The 18,957-nt window shown below is 44.8% G+C and overlaps 3 protein-coding genes across 6 annotated transcripts in view; 1 reads left to right on the top strand and 2 right to left on the bottom strand.

Annotated features, from left to right (window-relative positions):
* Nucleotides 1-3,250: 3,250 nt before the first annotated feature.
* Nucleotides 3,251-17,269, bottom strand: slc38a6 (solute carrier family 38 member 6). The gene is made up of 16 exons (XM_020501247.2): nucleotides 15,744-17,269; nucleotides 14,173-14,303; nucleotides 13,957-14,030; nucleotides 13,570-13,622; nucleotides 13,326-13,365; nucleotides 9,311-9,389; nucleotides 7,212-7,297; nucleotides 7,059-7,117; nucleotides 6,910-6,975; nucleotides 6,338-6,394; nucleotides 5,545-5,624; nucleotides 4,992-5,092; nucleotides 4,610-4,734; nucleotides 4,258-4,402; nucleotides 3,903-3,997; nucleotides 3,251-3,673 (listed from the first exon to the last, which is right to left on the bottom strand). The coding sequence occupies exons 1-16, from the start codon at nucleotides 15,834-15,836 to the stop codon at nucleotides 3,590-3,592; spliced, it is 1,368 nt and encodes a 455-aa protein (XP_020356836.2). The 5' UTR covers nucleotides 15,837-17,269; the 3' UTR covers nucleotides 3,251-3,589.
* Nucleotides 16,152-18,344, top strand: trmt5 (tRNA methyltransferase 5). Of its 2 annotated transcripts, none has more exons than XR_004202722.1 (4): nucleotides 16,152-16,913; nucleotides 17,200-17,321; nucleotides 17,425-17,921; nucleotides 18,018-18,344. XR_004202722.1 is itself a non-coding variant. In XM_020501251.2 (4 exons), the coding sequence occupies exons 1-4, from the start codon at nucleotides 16,871-16,873 to the stop codon at nucleotides 18,181-18,183; spliced, it is 480 nt and encodes a 159-aa protein (XP_020356840.1). In that variant the 5' UTR covers nucleotides 16,803-16,870; the 3' UTR covers nucleotides 18,184-18,226. The 2 variants fall into 2 exon arrangements, 1 of the variants encoding a protein (XP_020356840.1); XM_020501251.2 differs by having other exon boundaries at nucleotides 16,803-16,913; nucleotides 17,773-17,921; nucleotides 18,018-18,226.
* Nucleotides 18,291-18,957, bottom strand: part of mnat1 (MNAT1 component of CDK activating kinase) — a 55,509-nt gene continuing 54,842 nt past the window's right edge. For all 3 annotated transcript variants that reach the window (XM_020501248.2, XM_020501249.2, XM_020501250.2), the window contains exon 9: nucleotides 18,291-18,619. In XM_020501248.2, the coding sequence (XP_020356837.1) occupies nucleotides 18,499-18,619 (121 nt within the window). In that variant the 3' untranslated portion in view covers nucleotides 18,291-18,498. The remainder of the gene's footprint in view (nucleotides 18,620-18,957) is intronic.

Raw genomic sequence — 18,957 nt, forward strand, 5'->3', positions numbered from 1 at the left:
ATCTCCCATATGTGTGAGGAGTGGGCGGACTCCTGCTAGGCCTGTGGACCAGAGTACTCCATTCCTCAGATTAGAAGCAGCAGTACAGCGGCCAGAGGTTCCAGAGGGTGCCGAGAGACAATCTAAACAGCATCATGATTGGAAACGTACTGGGCATTTGGCTTTCATTAGCTACAGACCCCCAAACGCTACACTGCAGAGATTGTCCCAACGTCAATACAATGCATGCAAATACATGGTAGAGTGATTATTATTCCACAGTAAAGGAGATCGCAGCAGTACTCAATTAAAATTCCAAAGTCAATTACACAAGTCACAATGTTTCCCTTTTATTTTACAATAAATGTATCATGTAATACAGATGGTAAACCATGATTAGCGTTTTTAACGTTTTAAAACCAGGTCGAAGTAAGACAGCAGGATAACTTTTCTACGATTGATACCTGAGGTGCAGTCAAGGAGTGTATAGTATATTCACTCAACACATCAGAGCATTAAGTAACTGAAAATGACATTGTCAGAGAGACCATGTAAACTACTAATATACACTGCTCAAAAAAATAAAGGGAACACTTAAACAACACAATGTAACTCCAAGTCAATCACACTTCTGTGAAATCAAACTGTCCACTTAGGAAGCAACACTGATTGACAATAAATTTCACATGCTGTTGTGCAAATGGAATAGACAACAGGTGGAAATTATAGGCAATTAGCAAGACACCCCCAATAAAGGAGTGGTTTTGCAGGTGGTGACCATAGGCCACTTCTCAGTTCCTATGCTTCCTGGCTGATGTTTTGGTCACTTTTGAATGCTGGCGGTGCTTTCACTCTAGTGGTAGCATGAGACGGAGTCTACAACCCACACAAGTGGCTCAGGTAGTGCAGCTCATCCAGGATGGGACATCAATGCGAGCTGTGGCAAGAAGGTTTGCTGTGTCTGTCAGCGTAGTGTCCAGAGCATGGAGGCGCTACCAGGAGACAGGCCAGTACATCAGGAGACGTGGAGGAGGCCGTAGGAGGGCAACAACCCAGCAGCAGGACCGCTACCTCCGCCTTTGTGCAAGGAGGAGCACTGCCAGAGCCCTGCAAAATGACCTCCAGCAGGCCACAAATGTACATGTGTCTGCTCAAACGGTCAGAAACAGACTCCATGAGGGTGGTATGAGGGCCCGACGTCCACAGGTGGGGGTTGTGCTTACAGCCAAACACTGTGCAGGACGTTTGGCATTTGCTAGAGAACACCAAGATTGGCAAATTCACCACTGGCGCCCTGTGCTCTTCACAGATGAAAGCAGGTTCACACTGAGCACGTGACAGATGTGACAGTCTGGAAACGCCGTGGAGAACGTTCTGCTGCCTGCAACATCCAGTTGCAGTTTGGCGGTGGGTCAGTCATGGTGTGGGGTGGCATTTCTTTGGGGGGGCCGCACAGCCCTCCATGTGCTCGCCAGAGGTAGCCTGACTGCCATTCGGTACCGAGATGAGATCCTCAGACCCCTTGTGAGACCATATGCTGGTGCGGTTGGCCCTGGGTTCCTCCTAATGCTAGACCTCATGTGGCTGGAGTGTGTCAGCAGTTCCTGCAAGAGGAAGGCATTGATGCTATGGACTGGCCAGCCCGTTCCCCAGACCTGAAGCCAATTGAGCACATCTGGGACATGTCTCGCTCCATCCACCAACGCCACATTGCACCAGACTGTCCAGGAGTTGGCGGATGCTTTTGTCCAGGTCTGGGAGGAGATGCCTCAGGAGACCATCCGCCACCTCATCAGGAGCATGCCCAGGCGTTGTAGGGAGGTCATACAGGCACGTGGAGGCCACACACACTACTGAGCCTCATTCTGACTTGTTTTAAAGTCATTACATCAAAGTTGGATCAGCCTGTAGTGTAGTTTTCCACTTTAATTTTGAGTGTGACTCCAAATCCAGACCTCCATGGGTTGATAAATTTGATTTCCATTGATAATTTGTGTGATTTTGTTGTCAGCACATTCAACTATGTAAAGAAAAAAGTATTTCATTCATTCAGATCTAGGATGTGTTATTTTAGTGTTCCCTTTATTTTTTTGAGCAGTGTATTTATTTTCTACAGCACTTTCATTTACGAACAAGAATCTGTCTCTGAACGCCAAAACTAATTTAGGGATCTGGCAGTTCATGGTCTTCCACAGCTTCAAGTGATGCTACTAGTAATGTAGAGTTACAACAGTCCAGGGGTGTCATGCACCCATCATTTTAGAGGGGGCACAAAGTACATGAGGATATGCCTATTTTTCTGCATGGGTTATGTAAGCATACCTCTACCTGGTGTCATTTACCGGTTGTCGATTTGTAATTTTGATGTGTGTCATTCTGACTGTTGTATATCACACATCTCGATATGCTGCACTAACATGCCTAGGATATTACACCAGTACATATGATCATTATCGTAAGTTGCCAGATTACATTTAAACCAAGTATTTATCTAGGTCTCTAGCTGTCTGTATCCTCCTGAGTGGTGTTGCTTTTTTAAAAAGAAACTAAATATGCTTCTCTGCATCTTTGCCAAAATCTGGGTAAAAGATTGAAAGGAATGTGAGTCTTATTCAGTACATTTAGAAAGTCTAGCAACCTTGCCAGCAGGTATTCCAGCTAAAATGTTTAGATAAGATACTCTAATTTGACTGATAACTAGCTAATAAGCAAATTGTGGTTGGTAGATTGGGAACCCATCTGGTTTGCTAGTTTAAGCTAACTTCATAAAATTGATGTGGCTAGTATTACAGCAGAAACTAAATGTATTTTATTTATTCATCAAGGAGTCAATAGGCTACATCACTTGTCAAATTAACATACCACCTGCAAGTCCTACCCATCACTGGCTCTATACTTTGCTCCATGGTTCACCTTGGAAGGAACCACTTACTAGGGAGAATTGGGGTGCCTCTTTGCCTGGTCCACTCAGTGTGCCCCCTCTGTCAAATACTGCTGACAGATCTTTTTTTAAAGAATTAAGGTAAAACATGGGCTTAAAAATGAAGTTGTCATTAACCTAACATCTGAAAAATTTGACACATGCCCTTGTGCCCCCTATGAGCATGACACCTCTGTTGTCTGGTGATTGGCCGGTCTTCAGCATGGTCAGCCCCAATAAAAGAGCTTGGTTCGCTAAAGCATTATGAACGATTTTTATCTTGTCAATAATGAGGGAATTTAAAAGCAGTTTAAAAATAGTTTGAATAGAATAACTTCACCGACACTAATACGTCATCCCACATTCAAGATTTATTGTCAAGTGTACACATTGTCCAGAAGTAAAAAAGGCAACTCTGGAGCTTTAGAAGCACCATAGCTAAAAGGTACAATTAAACATAAAAACACAAGAGCAGCACTGATTGTATGGGGGTGGTGGGCAGTCGAATGCTTTCAGAGTCTGGGTGAAGTGATGCAGTGATCTTGTGGTCATGCCACTGACCTGTGTTGTGGTCACAGTCTTTTGTGGTCATGGAGTTCTGTTGTGCTGCCTAATAGTATTTCTTTGGCATAATTCTCCCTTTAGGCTCTATGGAGCAGAGCTGTGGGTGGTCTAGTTCTGCGGTCCTGTTCAGGGGTTCTGTGCCCAGGTGACCACGATGACACACAGACTGAGCAGTCCCACAAACAGGCCGAAGATCAGCAGACATACAGCCTGGGGGGGGGGGGGGTGACATCACCTTAGTATTAAAGTATATACACAACCACAGGTAGTCATAATCATTACATTGCCAGATGTTATTGTAGAATAACTATGAGTAGATGGCTATATAAATTCAATAGTGGTGTTTTCTTGAGTTTCCAGCCATTACAAATTCCTATTTTCTATCAGTTGAGGCTAAACAACTCCAGTATGAGGATGAATTGGGGAAGTGTGCACTTACCCCCACAGACTCCAGAGACTTGAGCGGCTGGTTGCTGAGCCGGAGGTAGAAGATCCCCGGGAACACAAACAACAGGCAGGTCGACGTGGTCGAGCCTGGAGGATGCAGAGGCACAGGCGGTAAAACATCTCAACAGCTCAGAACATACAGTACACACACAATATACTTAACACCCAAATCTAACTATAGATTAAAAGACAGTCACCCTAAACAAGAGAACATTAACCAACCATTTGAAACCCATTTATCTGAAGGACCAAACGTATGAATGCAAATGTTACAATAATAATCCCCCCCCCCCCCCCCCCCCCCCCCCTCAAAGAAAACCCCATTAGTTAAATGACTAAACACCTACCCACAACCCCGAACACATTCCTGATGTCAGGGACAAGGATGGCCAGCAGCATCACCACAGTCAGGATCAGGAGAGTGGAGAAGATATGATACACCCAGGAGAGAGGCCTATCTCCACAAAACAGCACTGACATTGCCTTCCGGGCCTTTAGGGCAGACAGCACAGGTTTAGAGCAGTCATACAACTGGACTCATTAAAATATGGTACTGTGATTGGAGGCAAGTCATAACTTTCTATGGGACAGACATGTACATTCTTGGTCATTTAGCAGATAGAATGTCCCAACTACTCATATGGAAGTATGAGTGTAAGCAAACGCAGAGCAGTAGTCTAAGAGGGGTACAGTACTTACAGGGAAATGGATGAGGGGTACAGTAAGCAGCACAGCCAGCAGGATGGCCAGACGCACAGCCATCACCAAGACATCACGCGGCAGGTACGTGTCGTAGCTTATCAAGAGCTCTGAGTCTACATGGCCTGTCAGAGATATAGCAGAGCTTGTCCTAATATTTCTTCATTCCATAACTTTTTAGATGGGTGTATTGTTAGATATTACTGCTAGGAACACAAGCATTGTGCAACACCCGCAATAACATCTGCTAAATGTGTGTATGCAACCAATAACATTTGATTTGAGTGAAGGACTGGTCCAACATTTTGGAAGGAGGGGGAGACACCATGGATTGAATAGTTTCAACCAGCGCTCTCTCTGTGAGGTGTCACTGTCCGCTTACTGTAGAAGGTGAGGTAGCCAAACAAAGCAGAGATCAGGTAGAGCAGGAAGCTCAGAGAGATGCTAACATTGGTCACATTCTGCATCCTCTTCTTACTGGGCCTAAACACACATCAGGAAAGTGATTAATTATTTCAGTATACATACATTTAAAAAGGCCCCACAATACATACATGATAACTGCAAAGGCCATGATATTTTCCATAGCAATATGCTGTGAACGTAAACAGGAAATGACTGCCCACTCAGCCTTGTAGTTTTTTAGAATGCTCTTCAATAGACAAAAATTTGGCACAATGGTATTCAAGAGCAAAAACTTCCTAAAATGCATCTGGTAGAAGTAAATTCATCTACATACATTCATAAATAAAAATGACCAGAAATATATACATTTAGTGAGGAAGGATGAGGATAAACTGCAGCTGAGGTTATTATGCTCGATTAACAACAAGACAGAGAGCGACCCCATGCAGGCCGAGGGTTGTCGAAAGGACATCGAATACACAGGTATATACAGTATGATGTGTATGGGATGTGTCAGGCAGGGTACTGACCGGTCCATCTCACTGTAGATGGGCAACACGGCAGTGTGGCAGAGGAAGGAGAAAGCCAGGGTGGGGATGGTGTAAGCACTCTGAAACACACAATCATTCAACACAGCTGCAGTCATTTAGGCCTTAGCAGTTTATACGGTAACCCGGGGAGGGGGAGCGGTTTATACGGTTACCCGGGGAGGGGGAGCGGTTTATACGGTAACCCGGGGAGGGGGAGCGGTTTATACGGTAACCCGGGGAGGGGGAGCGGTTTATACAGTAACCCGGGGAGGGGGAGCGGTTTATACAGTAACCCGGGGAGGGGGAGCGGTTTATACGGTAACCCGGGGAGGTGGAGCAGTTTATACGGTAACCCGGGGAGGTGGAGCGGTTTATACGGTAACCCGGGGAGGTGGAGCAGTTTATACGGTAACCCGGGGAGGGGGAGCAGTTTATACGGTAACCCGGGGAGGGGGAACGGCAGTGTGTGTGTGTGTGTGCGGATCGAGTAGTTGAAGCAATAATAGTAGACATTACCAGCTAAACTGAAGTGTGGTAATGTCACACGTGTTATTCCATACACTGCACAATCCTCCACTCTTAATGATTGGGAAATGTCACCAGCGACCAACTAAGAACTAGAGACAGTGCCATTTACTGAAGCGCTAAAAGAGCCATAGGACTGCTTCTGCAACTGTCATCATTTTACTGCACTACTTATTGCAGCTTACCAATTATTATATAGCTTCTGTGTGTTTTATGGACTACATTTCCATGGTTGAGGAAGACAACTTTTCAACCAATGCATACATACCTTACTGGAGATGACAAAGAGTTTGGGCGTACATTCCGATTCCGAGGAATTGGATACCTGGAAAAATGTTATGAACAGAGAAAATGGAGCAAGGTTAAAGCTATTCCATTCTTTTTTTACTTTTTTAAAAATGAGTCCAGTTGTAAAAGGTGGCTAAACATGTGAGCGTTGTTGCGGTAGATTAAATTCCAGTCATGGCTGTGGAGAACGGTAAATAGCAGCCATTTAAAAATTGGCCCAAAGCCGTGACTGTGTACAAGGAAGCAATAGTGCTGCGCTTATACCCAACCAGGTCAACGGTCACTTCCTTGCACTGGCGAGGTCATAGGTACTTCCTCCCCTCCAGGACTGGCACCAATCACAGTGCAGTGTTCCCTGGTCTTCGTCATTCATAACTAGCTCAGTCAGCCACCAAAGCCTCCCATTCAGAAATTCAATCTTTAGGATTGTGTCCTATGGCCTAATCCTAATGGCCCTGAACCAGGCCTGCAGTAAAGCTCACAGCCTTCAGGTCAATGTGACCAACAGTATTTGGTGTGTGTGGCCAGGGCAGTTTGCATTGTGGTTGTTACCTGGTTGATGCTCAGGGTCACATTGCTTGGGAGGGGGCAAGGGATGGCCGATTTCTTGACCACAACCTGGGAAAGAGGCAACAGGTCAGATGGATTATGGAGGAAAAGAAACAAGTCTTTTACAAGCATAAGATTTGAACTGAACTCACCACAACTGTAAAGAAGAGAATGAAGAGGAATGCAAGGCTACTGGTGTAGCCCAAGAAACCTAGAGGTTGGAAGGAGAGGAATGGTGATATACACAGCCATCAAAGATTCAGGGGCAAGAGTGCCAGATGACAAGACCAAACCAGGCCACTCACCAATCTTGGGCAGCAGAGCCAGAGGTAGAACCACACACACAGTCATCAGAATCAGCAACGTTTTGCCATCTTCATACCAGGCCCCCCTACAGAGAGATGGTCAGAGAGGATGACGGGAGAGGGGGAAATTAGAATATTGATAGTTGATATCTCCCCCCCCCCCCCCCCACACCAGTCTTATGATGAAGACACTAATGGGGAATCTCCCTCTCCCCTGGAACCCCGAACAAAAAAACTGTCTCCATTTCATGCTCAAATATAGCGAGACAGTCTCATCATGTGGTATACATTAAAGGCTTTAACTCTCACAAACCATAACAATTATGTAATTCACATGCAAACATTCTGTCAGATGGGGCATGATTTCAATCGCAGTTTTTTTTCTGAGGGCGAATAATATTTTCCTTTGCTGAGGGATAGCCTTGGCAATTTATTCAGAAAGCGGGTGGTGGGGGAGCGAGGGGGGGGGACAAAAGGGTGACATGTGGAAGGCATGCTGGCTTCGCTGGGGTCGATCGGGATGGGAGCGAGCGGTGGCTCTGGCTGCTGTGTGTTGGGAGGGAAGAGACGCAGTGTGGGGTCATGGGGGACTGGCTCCAGGGATGTTTATGGGGCTCCCCGTATCAGCAGCACCTGCTCTGACCACATCAACACCAAGTGACTCGTTTGGCAGTTTCACGGCTCCTGGGTTACCATAGTGGCCCAGTCTTCTCTGTCTGCACGGGGTGGACATTCTTTAACAGGATGCCATGTAAACAACCACTTTGACCCAAACGCCTGTCTCAGCTCAAACCTAAACCCTTCCTAGGACAATCAGGTTACACTACTGTTCAGTTCAGAACCTTTCCTCTGCTTCTACCAAAGGGAAGCCCATATCGCCACTGGCTATCTGGAGGATGTGGATCAACCCTGGTTAGATTACTCAATGGAGAGGGGGAAAAAAAGATTGTTGAAATGCCCGTGAAATGTGCTATAACAAGCTGCAGGATGGGACTGAGTTTTGACTAGCTCTGCCAATGAGTCCATCTCTACCAAGTGTTGGAGATTAGCATAAATCTGGTCAATGCAGCAGAAACCCATCCCAGCTGTCCATGACCGTGCCTGGCTTCGTCAGTGGCCTTTAACAAGGGCTCATTGACTTACTGTAGGCAGTACATAATTCACTACAGACACGACTCGAAAGCTCCAAAATAGACTACAACTGACTGCTTTTCACTCTGGGATACCAAGATAAATGGAAATGCTTTTTAATATAAATCAACTTGGGGTATGCTATTTAATATAAATCAACTGGAGTATTTAGCATTTAATGGGCTTCAATATGAGCGTGTTAACATCCCAAAGCCACTCATCAACAGCACAGTTGTTTCCCTCAGCACGGCTGTAATTAAAATGGCAAAACTGATATCCCGTTGTATCGCTCTGATTCCAGGGAACATATGCAAGAGATTTGGGGCGAGGCAGTGCCTCTAATACAAAGCAGCTGTGAGGGGAAGAGTCAGATGTTGACGGATTGGGCCGAGACCAGCCACAGCTATCGCTCAGCTCAGTGTGGCTGATAATAAAGTGATAGAAGTTACATTCTAGGCCTTGGACTTCTCTGTGGGCTGTTCTCAGGAGGTAGGGAGGGGAAGGGGTACGTCTTCCAGGCCTAAATGAAGGACAGGACACTGATGGAGTCTGAGGAATGGTTCTCAGTCAGTCAGTCAGAGGTACAGTTCCTCCACTGCTGCTCCACATTACACAACATCACTGAGGATTTTCTCCAAGCCCTGCTAGACAGTGTTTTGTGGTTTGGTGACATATTTCCTCCACATTCTTCATGTGATCTTAGCTGAATCTGATGCCTGGCTAGGTATGAGTAGTTCATTCCAGGTTTAGCTGCCTTGTGGTTAGAATCCTTAGTCTTATGTCAGTTATTTGATCCAAATCTGCTCTAAATGGCATTTTACCTGTGTCAGTCATGTGATTAATGCACCATATGGACAGAAATAACTGTTAGTGATAAGGCAGATAAAACCACAGGAGGAATGTCTTAGTTTCTTGTTTGTTTGAATAAAAGCTCATTTGAATTGAAAATGCAGGAAGTGTATGCATACCCAGAGGTCTCTGGGCTCAGGAAGCTGGCAATGGCTGCAGGAAGCTCTGTTTTCAAGATGAACATGTATGACGACATGGCTGGGGAGGAATATCAGAGATGCTCATTATAGTTATAACCACATTGTTCACACACGAGCAAATAGTCAAATATGCTGTTCCAACCAAACACAGGTCAGACAAAGATTAAGAATATTAGTCCACATCTCTCCAAGCTGACAGAGGTGGGGCAGCAGACTCCGGGGATAACCCAGCTAAGCCCAAATTGCAGATACTATGCAGATGTTTCCACTGCAGAAGCCCAGTCAGGGCAGCAAGAATGGAGAGGGAAGGAATACTAACAATAATGATCCCTGACACTAATCCAGGTATTTCTCCTCCTCCCTCCTGCTTCCTAGGAAACAGGATATTGTATGAGTCTCATGAGCCGCCCCCTCCCTCCCACCCAAACTCTTCTGACAGCCAATCATAGGCCAGGCTTTAGGTCACTTCCTGTGGGTCAGACTGCCCACCCCTAATATGAGAGAGCGGGACAGAGGGAGCAAATGACGTGAGGTGAGAAGTGCTTAGGTCAGGGTAAGTGAGAGTGTGTTAGTCAGTTGCTATGGTTAAGGGAGGCAGCGTTATGGGTATTAGATTGGGGAACGAGGGAGGGCCAGGGCCAGCTGCCTGGACCAGACTGCCCTGGGGCTGGACTTCGTCTCCTTTAAACTAAACTAACCTGTACCCTTATCCCTACTGATCCACTAAATGTTTTCATTAGAAAACGCTTCCAACACTACTGCCCACAGACAGCCACACGTACAGATAATCATTAGGCGCCTATCTTGGACCCGCACAGATGAAATTAACACTGTGCCTTTAACAGTGTATTTTCTCATAGGATTTGAGGTAACCCCAGCATCAGATGCCAACTTGTCTCTGCCCTGGCCTTGATGAAGTGCAGTTACAGTGTTGGCATGCTTTACTATGGGGGTGCCAGGAATCTCCCTTCCTCAGACATAATAGCCCAGTGGTATGGCTACAGTGTGGGATATTCCTTGCTCACACGCTCAGTTCAGCTCACAGACACTATGGTAAATACAGTACATAACACCTAGTCTGGAGTTTAGTCTGACATATGGACCACAGAACCCCGACCTTCCTTATGATCAGGCATAAAAATAGATTTGCATGTCCATACAGACATGGGGAACATGATGGAATTGCTTAGAGTCATGCAGTCATTTACGTAAGTAGACAACGTCTTCCACAAGCCAGACACATTGGTAGTGGGGAATATACTTTCATCTCTAAACATAAAGGCCATGAGCATAAAAATGATATTCTTTCAATCAAAAGCTGTTGAATTATGATCTTTCTCAACAACAAAAAGGAGAGTTGGTGTACTGTGTAATGTATTGGTGTATGTACAGTATGTACCCTGTGGACACAGTGGGAAGGTGTATTTAGCACAAGACAGAGGCACTTTCATTTCATTAAGCTAGTGGGCAGGGGTCTGAGAGAGTCCTAGGACAGTGGTTCCCAACCCTTTCATTTACTGTACCACCAACTGAATTTTACTCTGCCTGGAGTACCCCCTCATGTGCATTTTACCAGTAGGTCTATGATCTCATGAGTCTTCTCAAGTACCCCCGTGGATAGGCCAAGTACCCCTAGTTGGGAGCCACTGCCGTAGGCCATGTAGTAATTAAGGTTGATAGGCCCATCAGCTGTTGGCAGGGTAGATAAGTGTTTACCCAGAGTGAGCTAATTGCACCCCTTACAAAAGGATGGACACGAGGGGGCATGGCAGCTGCCCCATGCTGGGACAACCACAAACATTTTAAAGGGCACTGCAATAATAATCCACTCAGCCCTGCTGCTAATGACTGGGCAAGAGAGAGCACCTAGGCTCCCATCTGTGTGAGAAGTAGTGCTGAGGAAGGGAGGGGGGGGGGGGGTATAAGTGGGGGCTCCCATTAGGTCTCATCACTGAGGGGTGGGACTATGAGGGTCACCATCTGAGATCAATTAGTGCGTTTCAGACCCATATGGAAGGGGCCAGAGGAGACAGTGCCTTGAGGTTAAAGGTTATCAGGGACTCGGGCCAATGGCCACACCAGGAAGGGTTGTGGTGCAGGGCCCTTTGGTTTCCAGCAGGAGGCCCAGTAAGACTGCAGTAAACACAAGTCAAATGAACAGTTTATTTACTATTATTTCCTTTGACATTTACTGAACTAGGCAAGTCAGTTAAGAACAAATTCTTATTTACAATGACTGTCATTGATGTCTCTTGCACCGAGATTTTATTTATTTAACCTTTATTTAACCAGGTAAGCTAGTTGAGAACAAGTTCTCATTAGCAACTGCGACCTGGCCAAGATAAAGCGTAGCAATTCGACACATACAACAACACAGAGTTACACATAGAATAAACAAAACATACAGTCAATAATACAGTAGAACAAAAGAAAACAAAAAGTCTATATACAGTGAGTGCAAATGAGGTAAATTAAGGAAATAGGCCATGGTGGCGAAGTAATTACAATATAGCAATTAAACACTGGAATGGTAGATCGGCAGAAGATGAATGTGCAGGTAGAGATACTGGGGTGCAAAGGAACAAAATCAATAAATAAATACCAGTATAGGGATGAGGTAGGTAGATAGATGGGCTGTTTACAGATAGATCATTTTACAGATCACTGCACCTGTACTTAGCCTGACAGCTGGTGCTTAAAGCTAGTGAGGGAGATGTGAGTCGCCAGCTTCAGAGATTTTTGCAATTCGTTCCAGTCATCGGCAGCAGAGAACTGGAAGGAAAGACGACCAAAGGAGGAATTGGCTTTGGGGGTGACCAGTGAGACATACCTGCTGGAGCGAGTGGGTGCTGCTATGGTGACCAGTGAGCTGAGATAAGGCGGGGCTTTACCTAGCAGAAACTTGTAGATTACCTGTAGCCAGTGGGTTTGGCGACGAGTATGAAGCGAGGGCCAACCAACGAGAGCGTACAGGTCGCAATGGTGGGTAGTGTATGGGGCTTTGGTGACAAAACAGATGGCACTGTGATAGACTGCATCCAGTTTGTTGAGTAGTGTTGGAGGCTATTTTATAGATGACGTCACTGAAGTCGAGGATCGGTAGGATGGTCAGTTTTACGAGGTTATGTTTGGCAGCATGAGTGAAGGATGCTTTGTTGCAAAATAGGATTGGAGATGCTTAATGGGAGTCTGGAAGGAGAGTTAACAGTCTAACCAGACACCCAGGTATTTGTAGTTGTCCACGTATTCTAAGTCAGAGCCGTCCAGAGTAGTGATGCTGGACGGGCGAGCAGGTGCGGGCAGCGATCGATTGAAAAGCATGCATTTAGTTTTACTTGCGTTTAAGAGCAGTTGGAGGCCACGGAAGGAGAGTTGTATGGCATTGAAGCGCGTCTGGAGGTTAGTTAACACAGTGTCCAAGGAGGGGCCAGAAGTATACAGAATGGTGTCGTCTGCGTAGAGGTGGATCAGAGAATCACCAGCAACAAGAGCAACATCATTGATGTATACAGAAAAGAGAATCGGCCCAAGAATTGAACCCTGTGGCACACCCATAGAGACTGTCAGAGGTCCAGACAACAGGCCCTCCGATTTGACACACTGAACTCTATCAGTGAAGTAGTTGGTAAACCAGGCGAGGCAATCATTTGAGAAACCAAGGCTGCCAATAAGAATGTTGTGATTGACAGAGTCGAAAGCCTTGGCCAGGTAGAGATGTCGTGCCTTAAGACCGCTGCGCCACTCAGGAGCCCTAAAAGGAGTGGAGATGCCGGGGATTGAACCCAGAGCCTCATACAGTTACAGGAAACATGTCCAGCTTTACAACCTCCTCACTCCCGCCAGTGACACATGATACTGTGACATCATTGAGGCTAAACCAGGTCTGCCTCACCGTAAGATGTTACTTCTCAATGGTGCTACCTCATTTAAAATGTTACAACTGCAGCATGCAGAATTGAGGAACTTAAGAGCAAAGAAACAAAGCTGACCTTACCTCCAATGTTTTGGATGAGAATACTGACTCCAACAAGAACCTACAAATAATTTAAAAGGGCGTTACTTGAATGATAGATTATTTCCTACGCAGGTACAAAAGTGAAATATCAGGGTTCATAACATTCCACAACTGTGTAGTACTATACTAGGCGTACAAGATCAAGCTTCATGTCTTACTTCCTTCTAGATGGAAACAGTGAATAATATTTATTTGTGACTTATGATTTGTTATTCGGACTCACTTTGCCTGGCTTCTGCAAGGCTCTGCCTCCTAGGTCTTCATATGAGGTGATACCTATGGGTGACAGAAACACATCAATCCACCATAAACAAACAGTGTACATTCTCTACAGTTCACACCTAATCTTAAACATGAACTATATGGAAGTGTACTATAATTCTAATTCCCATTGACATCTCATCTAAACCAACTCTCAGGAGACAATATTGGTAGTAACATACTCAAGATGACTGAATTAGAGGTGTGCCATCATCTGACTGATCATGTGGGTTTATTTTAGCTTGTCTAAGAGATAAGATGGAATGATCTAGATTGACATTATTACATTGTCAGCCTAATCATGCTATATCATACAGATGTTTAACATGAGATCTGAAGGCCAGCTCACCGGTTTGATCACACAGCTTCAGTAGGAGGTGTATAGAGTAAGCTGCCAGACTGGACACTAGCAGCAAGAGGATACTGCAGACATGGAGCCACATTCACATCACAGTGACATACAGAGATAAAGTTGTAGAGTTTGTATGGGAAAGCTGAGCACACAAAGGATTTAAGAGGCAGCGGAATTTCTTCTTAAAAATATGCCTGGATGTGTCCTACTCACCAAAAGCCCACTATGCCTGTGTTGGCCATAGCGTAGGCCAGGCCCAGGATGCCACTGCCCATGATGGCATTCATCAGGTTGAAGACCGAGGAGGTAAAGGAGGCCCCTTTAGCCCTTGGCTCCTCTGCTCTCTGGAGAGTTAGCGGAAGAGCGAGAGGGGGGGGGGGCATAAGGCGAGCTCAGTCAATCACAAATCAATATACAACTCACTACACAATAGCTTACTTTTACTTGAAAGCACAATTTCTGATACAAAACATAATCAAGAAAGGGACACACGGACTGACTACTACTTAGGGGAAACCCTTCTGAGATACACTGATGTAATGGTGATGAGGATCACTGCCCTATAATGAAATGTAGGATGTGGGAATGGAATGAGGGATGAGTGGATTTGAGCTGCCTGAGCTGTGTATATTAAGGGTGATGCCTGGCTCAGCAGGGCCTCTCTATTAGGGAAGACCCTGGAGAGATCCAGCCACAACCCTGGTGTCAGTGTCACAGCAAACAGGAGTATGAGTCTGGATCAACATACACGTTTTTGGAGCTGATATAGCTAAGGTTACAGCAGTGGTGGACAGGAAGTGCACTATAATTACATCAAATGTTACTGGTCACGTGTTTAGCAGATGTTATTGCGGGTGTAGCGAAATGCTTGAGTTTCTAGCTCCGACAGTAAAGTAATATCTGACAATTTCACAACATACAACACACAAATCTAAGTAAAGGAATGGGATTAAGAAAATATAAATATTTGGACAAGCAATGTCAGAGCAGTATAGACTAAGATACAGTAGAATACATCATATACATATGAGATGAGTAAGGCAAAATATGTACACATTAAAAAGTGACTAGAGGGCTAAACATGAGGCGACATAGGGACTAGCAGAGAAGCCGTAGTAACATGTCTGAGGTGCTCCCATTCCCGTGTAAGTTCATTTGTTTCACAGCAATCAATCACCATAATGAGTAACCAGTCCAATCAATCATTTTAAAGACTAGTGTTGCAATGCTTGAATTTATTAGGGGCCATTATTTTCTTTGTCATGACCTCTAAGGTTCACTTTACAGTGGGATGTGTGAAAATGACAAATTTAACAGACAAAAAATGCCAAAGAAATATGTAGCCTACCAGTCACTATCTGCTGGCTCAAGAAGAATAACTTTTAACAAATCATTCTAATGGGATGTGTTCAGTACCTCCCTGGGGCCAAATCATTGTGAAATGTGGACTTTGCAATGCCAAACAGCCTGAGAAGAGAATGTGCATGATTTCCAAAGTGCTGAGGGAGACAATGCAAGTGAACTAAAGTGTCATGTGAGATAGAATTGTACAGATTGAGCATGTGATTCATGTTCACTAGCTGGGTCCTGCCTTCTATTTGACCGTTTCACTTTCTAACATAATAGACTCCCTACTAGAGACCAGTTGTAGTAGGCTAGATTGGGATTGTAAACCGGTTGCCAAAAGTAACGTTACTGAAACTCAGACTGCCATTGTCTGAGTGAGCACAAGGTTATTTAACGTATGCCTCTTAATTCCCGGCTAGAGCGGAGTGCTTACTTACATTTCCCAGGAGAGGGTTGGTCTCGCAGCCCATGTCATCCGCAGCGGCCCAATGGTCAGAGTGGACGGTGGTGCCTTCTCCATTGATACTCATGTCTCCAGGTGATTTACCCAAGAGCAAGGCGTTAGTATAATGTTACTTTCAACAACCAATACAATAGATACCTCATCTGTGCAGTTTGTGGTGGCTGTTCACGGCAAACGCTTCCTTTAAACAACAAAATATGCTCCACTATTAAACGTTCTAGCTGTGTTTGCAACTTCTCAGTTGATTTGAGATGGTCATATGACATGAAAACGCTTCCGCATGTATTCGTCGCCTTTATAGGTCGCACAACATTTTTATCAAATCAGAGATCGACAGTTCCATCTGACGAATCATGTGGCTGCAAAGAAGTCCACTAATGATGACATAAAACATGTGCGCGTTATGCAGAGCCGATGTTGAGGTGATGAATGCGTTTCAATGTTTACATTGGTACTGAATAAAGTAATCTTTCCATGCAATATCAAACAATTATCGTTCAGTGTTGTGTGTCAATTATCCACTTTTCATTGTCCTAATGTAGATGCTTAGGACAGGTAATATGTCAAAGAGACCTCTTCTACGATTTGTCATTGCAGGATTATTCCTAGAATATTCTCACTACTACCAATGTAAAACAGCTTGCAATCCCGCTATCGATACCGGACCCAGTGTTCTGCGGTCCCGAGCATCAACTTGTCCTGTGAGTTCCAGAATCAGATGCCTGTGCAGCAACAATACAGTGCGATGGAGCCCAGCCTATACAGAGGTCCGATGTCTGACTTGTTTGGATAAAGAAGCCTTTGCCCAGACAGTTGTTGTCCCAGCCCTCCAGCGCCAGGCATGTTAAAGCGTGTTTGGCGGTCGAAGGCAGCGATAATGACAGGCTCTTGCTGCTGGACCCTGCCAGTGTCTCCTCACCCAACTCATTCAGCGACGCAGAGGCCGAGGTGTTGCGGTCATTTGGAGTACCTCAAGAGCTACAGCTGCAACAAGCTACAGCTGACCTATGATAACTTGAAGAGTGAGGAGGTTCTGTGCACTCTGCTTCCAGAGGGACAGGATATCACTCAGGGTTTAGTCGAGTGTGTCACATTGCACATATGAACCTGCGGGAGCACCAGCTTCCCTACAGAAACCTCATAGGTGAGTGCCACAAACATACTGTACTGTTCTGCATCACAATATAAGTAGTACTATCTGTCAGAAGACAGACACAGGCATGGGTATCAGAGATGCTGTTGACAGGTCATTGTGTATTTTACAAGTGATGCTTTCTTCAATCCCTGACCACCCTCCCAAGATTGTGTTTCCTGAGTGGTCAATTAGCTACCGATGAAATACATTAAGTGTGTGTGTGAGGAAAACGATAGTGCTGATTCATTTTGTTTTACTGGCATGATGCTGTCTGCTGTTGCAAATCAATTTCCAGGCCAAGTCATAATGGATAAGAACCCTTGGGTGACCTGTGTGGTCAATAAGACCAACACCATCGACTCCACCTACCGCTTCTTCAAGATGGTGATGGTTGGAGAGGAAAATATGGTGGCCAAAGTAAGTCCAATGAAATTGTGATTTTGATTAAACATAGTTTGTCATGAAATCAGAGGCATGCGCATTGCATTCATTCCTTATCTTCACTCTCCCTCTGCTATAGGTGCGTGAGAACGGTGTGACATACGAGTTTGATTTCTCCTGTGTGTATTGGAACTGTCAGGGGTTCACATAGGGATCAGGGCTGTACCAAATGTTTGATGTATTATAATAATTGATTATGCTTATGTTATCTCCGCCCGGCATAGCCAGAAGAGGACTGGCCACCCCTCAGACTGGTTTCTTCCTAGGTTTTGGCCTTTTTAGGGAGTTTTTTTCTAGCCACCGTGCTTCTACACCTGCATTGCTTGCTGTTTGGGGTTTTAGGCTGGGTTTCTGTACAGCACTTTGATATTTCAGCTGATGTACGAAGGGCTATATAAATAAATGTGATTTGATGTTGTATTAATAGAAGGGGAGGGGTTATAACCCCAGCCTGGGGGTTTCCCTAGAGGGGCAGTGCTCTGTGCATCTGGCGAGGAATGTGGCCCCCAATAGGGAGATGTCTGTAACCTTCACTATCCCCAAAGAGGTGCTCTTCAGCAGTAAGAATACACACAGGTAGGTGAGCTTTCATTCACACAGTACTCACACATGCATGATTCATTCACTCTCTGAAGAAACTGAAAATGCAAATACTCTTTCTCCTCTCCTCAGAAACCATAGAAGAACCAGCGCCAAAGAGACAGAAGTCTGGGGAGACGAAAGATTGAATATATTTGACCAAGGATGTCATTCTGGGACATTAAAATTATACATTTTGTTTTTGATCTGTGAATGGTGTTCACATTTTAATTTTAAAGTGTCAATGAGGCAGTCATGATCTAAATCATGGTAACGTCTTGACAGGTCCAATTACCTGGTCAAACAATAAGGCATGGTTTCAAAAGCTTTATTATCCAACAAATGACATGGTTCAGACCACAACTGGCTTGTTTTTTAAATATTTATTTGAATAAAAATGAAAATAAGATAATACAAAAATAGCAACATATACATCCTGGTCTGACTTTAGACCACCATCCATAGCGGTCTATGGCTCCCTCCCCAATGTAGAGCAGGGTGGTGATTTGAGTCCTTAGACAAGAGTTTATATTGACAGCCTCATATTTCTGAGCTCCTCTCTGTTTTTGAGGGGTCAGCCCAGTGGATGGAAGAGCCCACTGAAGGCATCCTGGATGGCTCGATGACACGCCAGTCCTGAGTTGTATCCTCCAGCCATGTCCTGGGGCTGGGCAGTACGCACGTGGTTCAAATACCTACCAACAGAAAGAGAGAAGAACCATACCAGTAAAAAATATAATTTTGTAACAAAGCAGTGTCAGCACCTACAGTGCATTTGGAAAGTATTCAGACCCCTTGAATTCTTCCACATTTTGTTAAGTTACAGTCCGATTCCAAAATGTATTAAATGCATTTTTTCCCCTCATTATTTTACACACAATAACCCATAATGACAAAGGGAAATCAGGTTTAGACATTTTTACAAATGTATAAAAAATTTAAAAAACATCTACCTTATTTACATAAGTATTCAGACCCTTTGCTATGAGACTCGAAATTGAGCTCGGGTGCATCCGGTTTCCATTGATCATCC

Source organism: Oncorhynchus kisutch, linkage group LG14, assembly GCF_002021735.2.
Source record: "Oncorhynchus kisutch isolate 150728-3 linkage group LG14, Okis_V2, whole genome shotgun sequence".
NCBI classification, from domain to species: domain Eukaryota; kingdom Metazoa; phylum Chordata; class Actinopteri; order Salmoniformes; family Salmonidae; genus Oncorhynchus; species Oncorhynchus kisutch.

Excerpts from the sequence above, each read along its gene's own strand:
- slc38a6 (XM_020501247.2), bottom strand. The coding sequence starts at position 15,836 with ATGAGTATCAATGGAGAAGGCACCACCGTCCACTCTGACCATTGGGCC. Across the intron at positions 14,304-15,743 it reads CCAACCCTCTCCTGGGAAAT|AGAGCAGAGGAGCCAAGGGC; the intron begins GTAAGTAAGCAC and ends CTAACTCTCCAG. Across the intron at positions 4,403-4,609 it reads TACCCCTCATCCATTTCCCT|GCCCGGAAGGCAATGTCAGT; the intron begins GTAAGTACTGTA and ends TCTGCCCTAAAG.
- trmt5 (XM_020501251.2), top strand. The coding sequence starts at position 16,871 with ATGAACCTGCGGGAGCACCAGCTTCCCTACAGAAACCTCATAG. Across the intron at positions 16,914-17,199 it reads TCCCTACAGAAACCTCATAG|GCCAAGTCATAATGGATAAG; the intron begins GTGAGTGCCACA and ends ATCAATTTCCAG. Across the intron at positions 17,922-18,017 it reads AGCAGTAAGAATACACACAG|AAACCATAGAAGAACCAGCG; the intron begins GTAGGTGAGCTT and ends TCCTCTCCTCAG.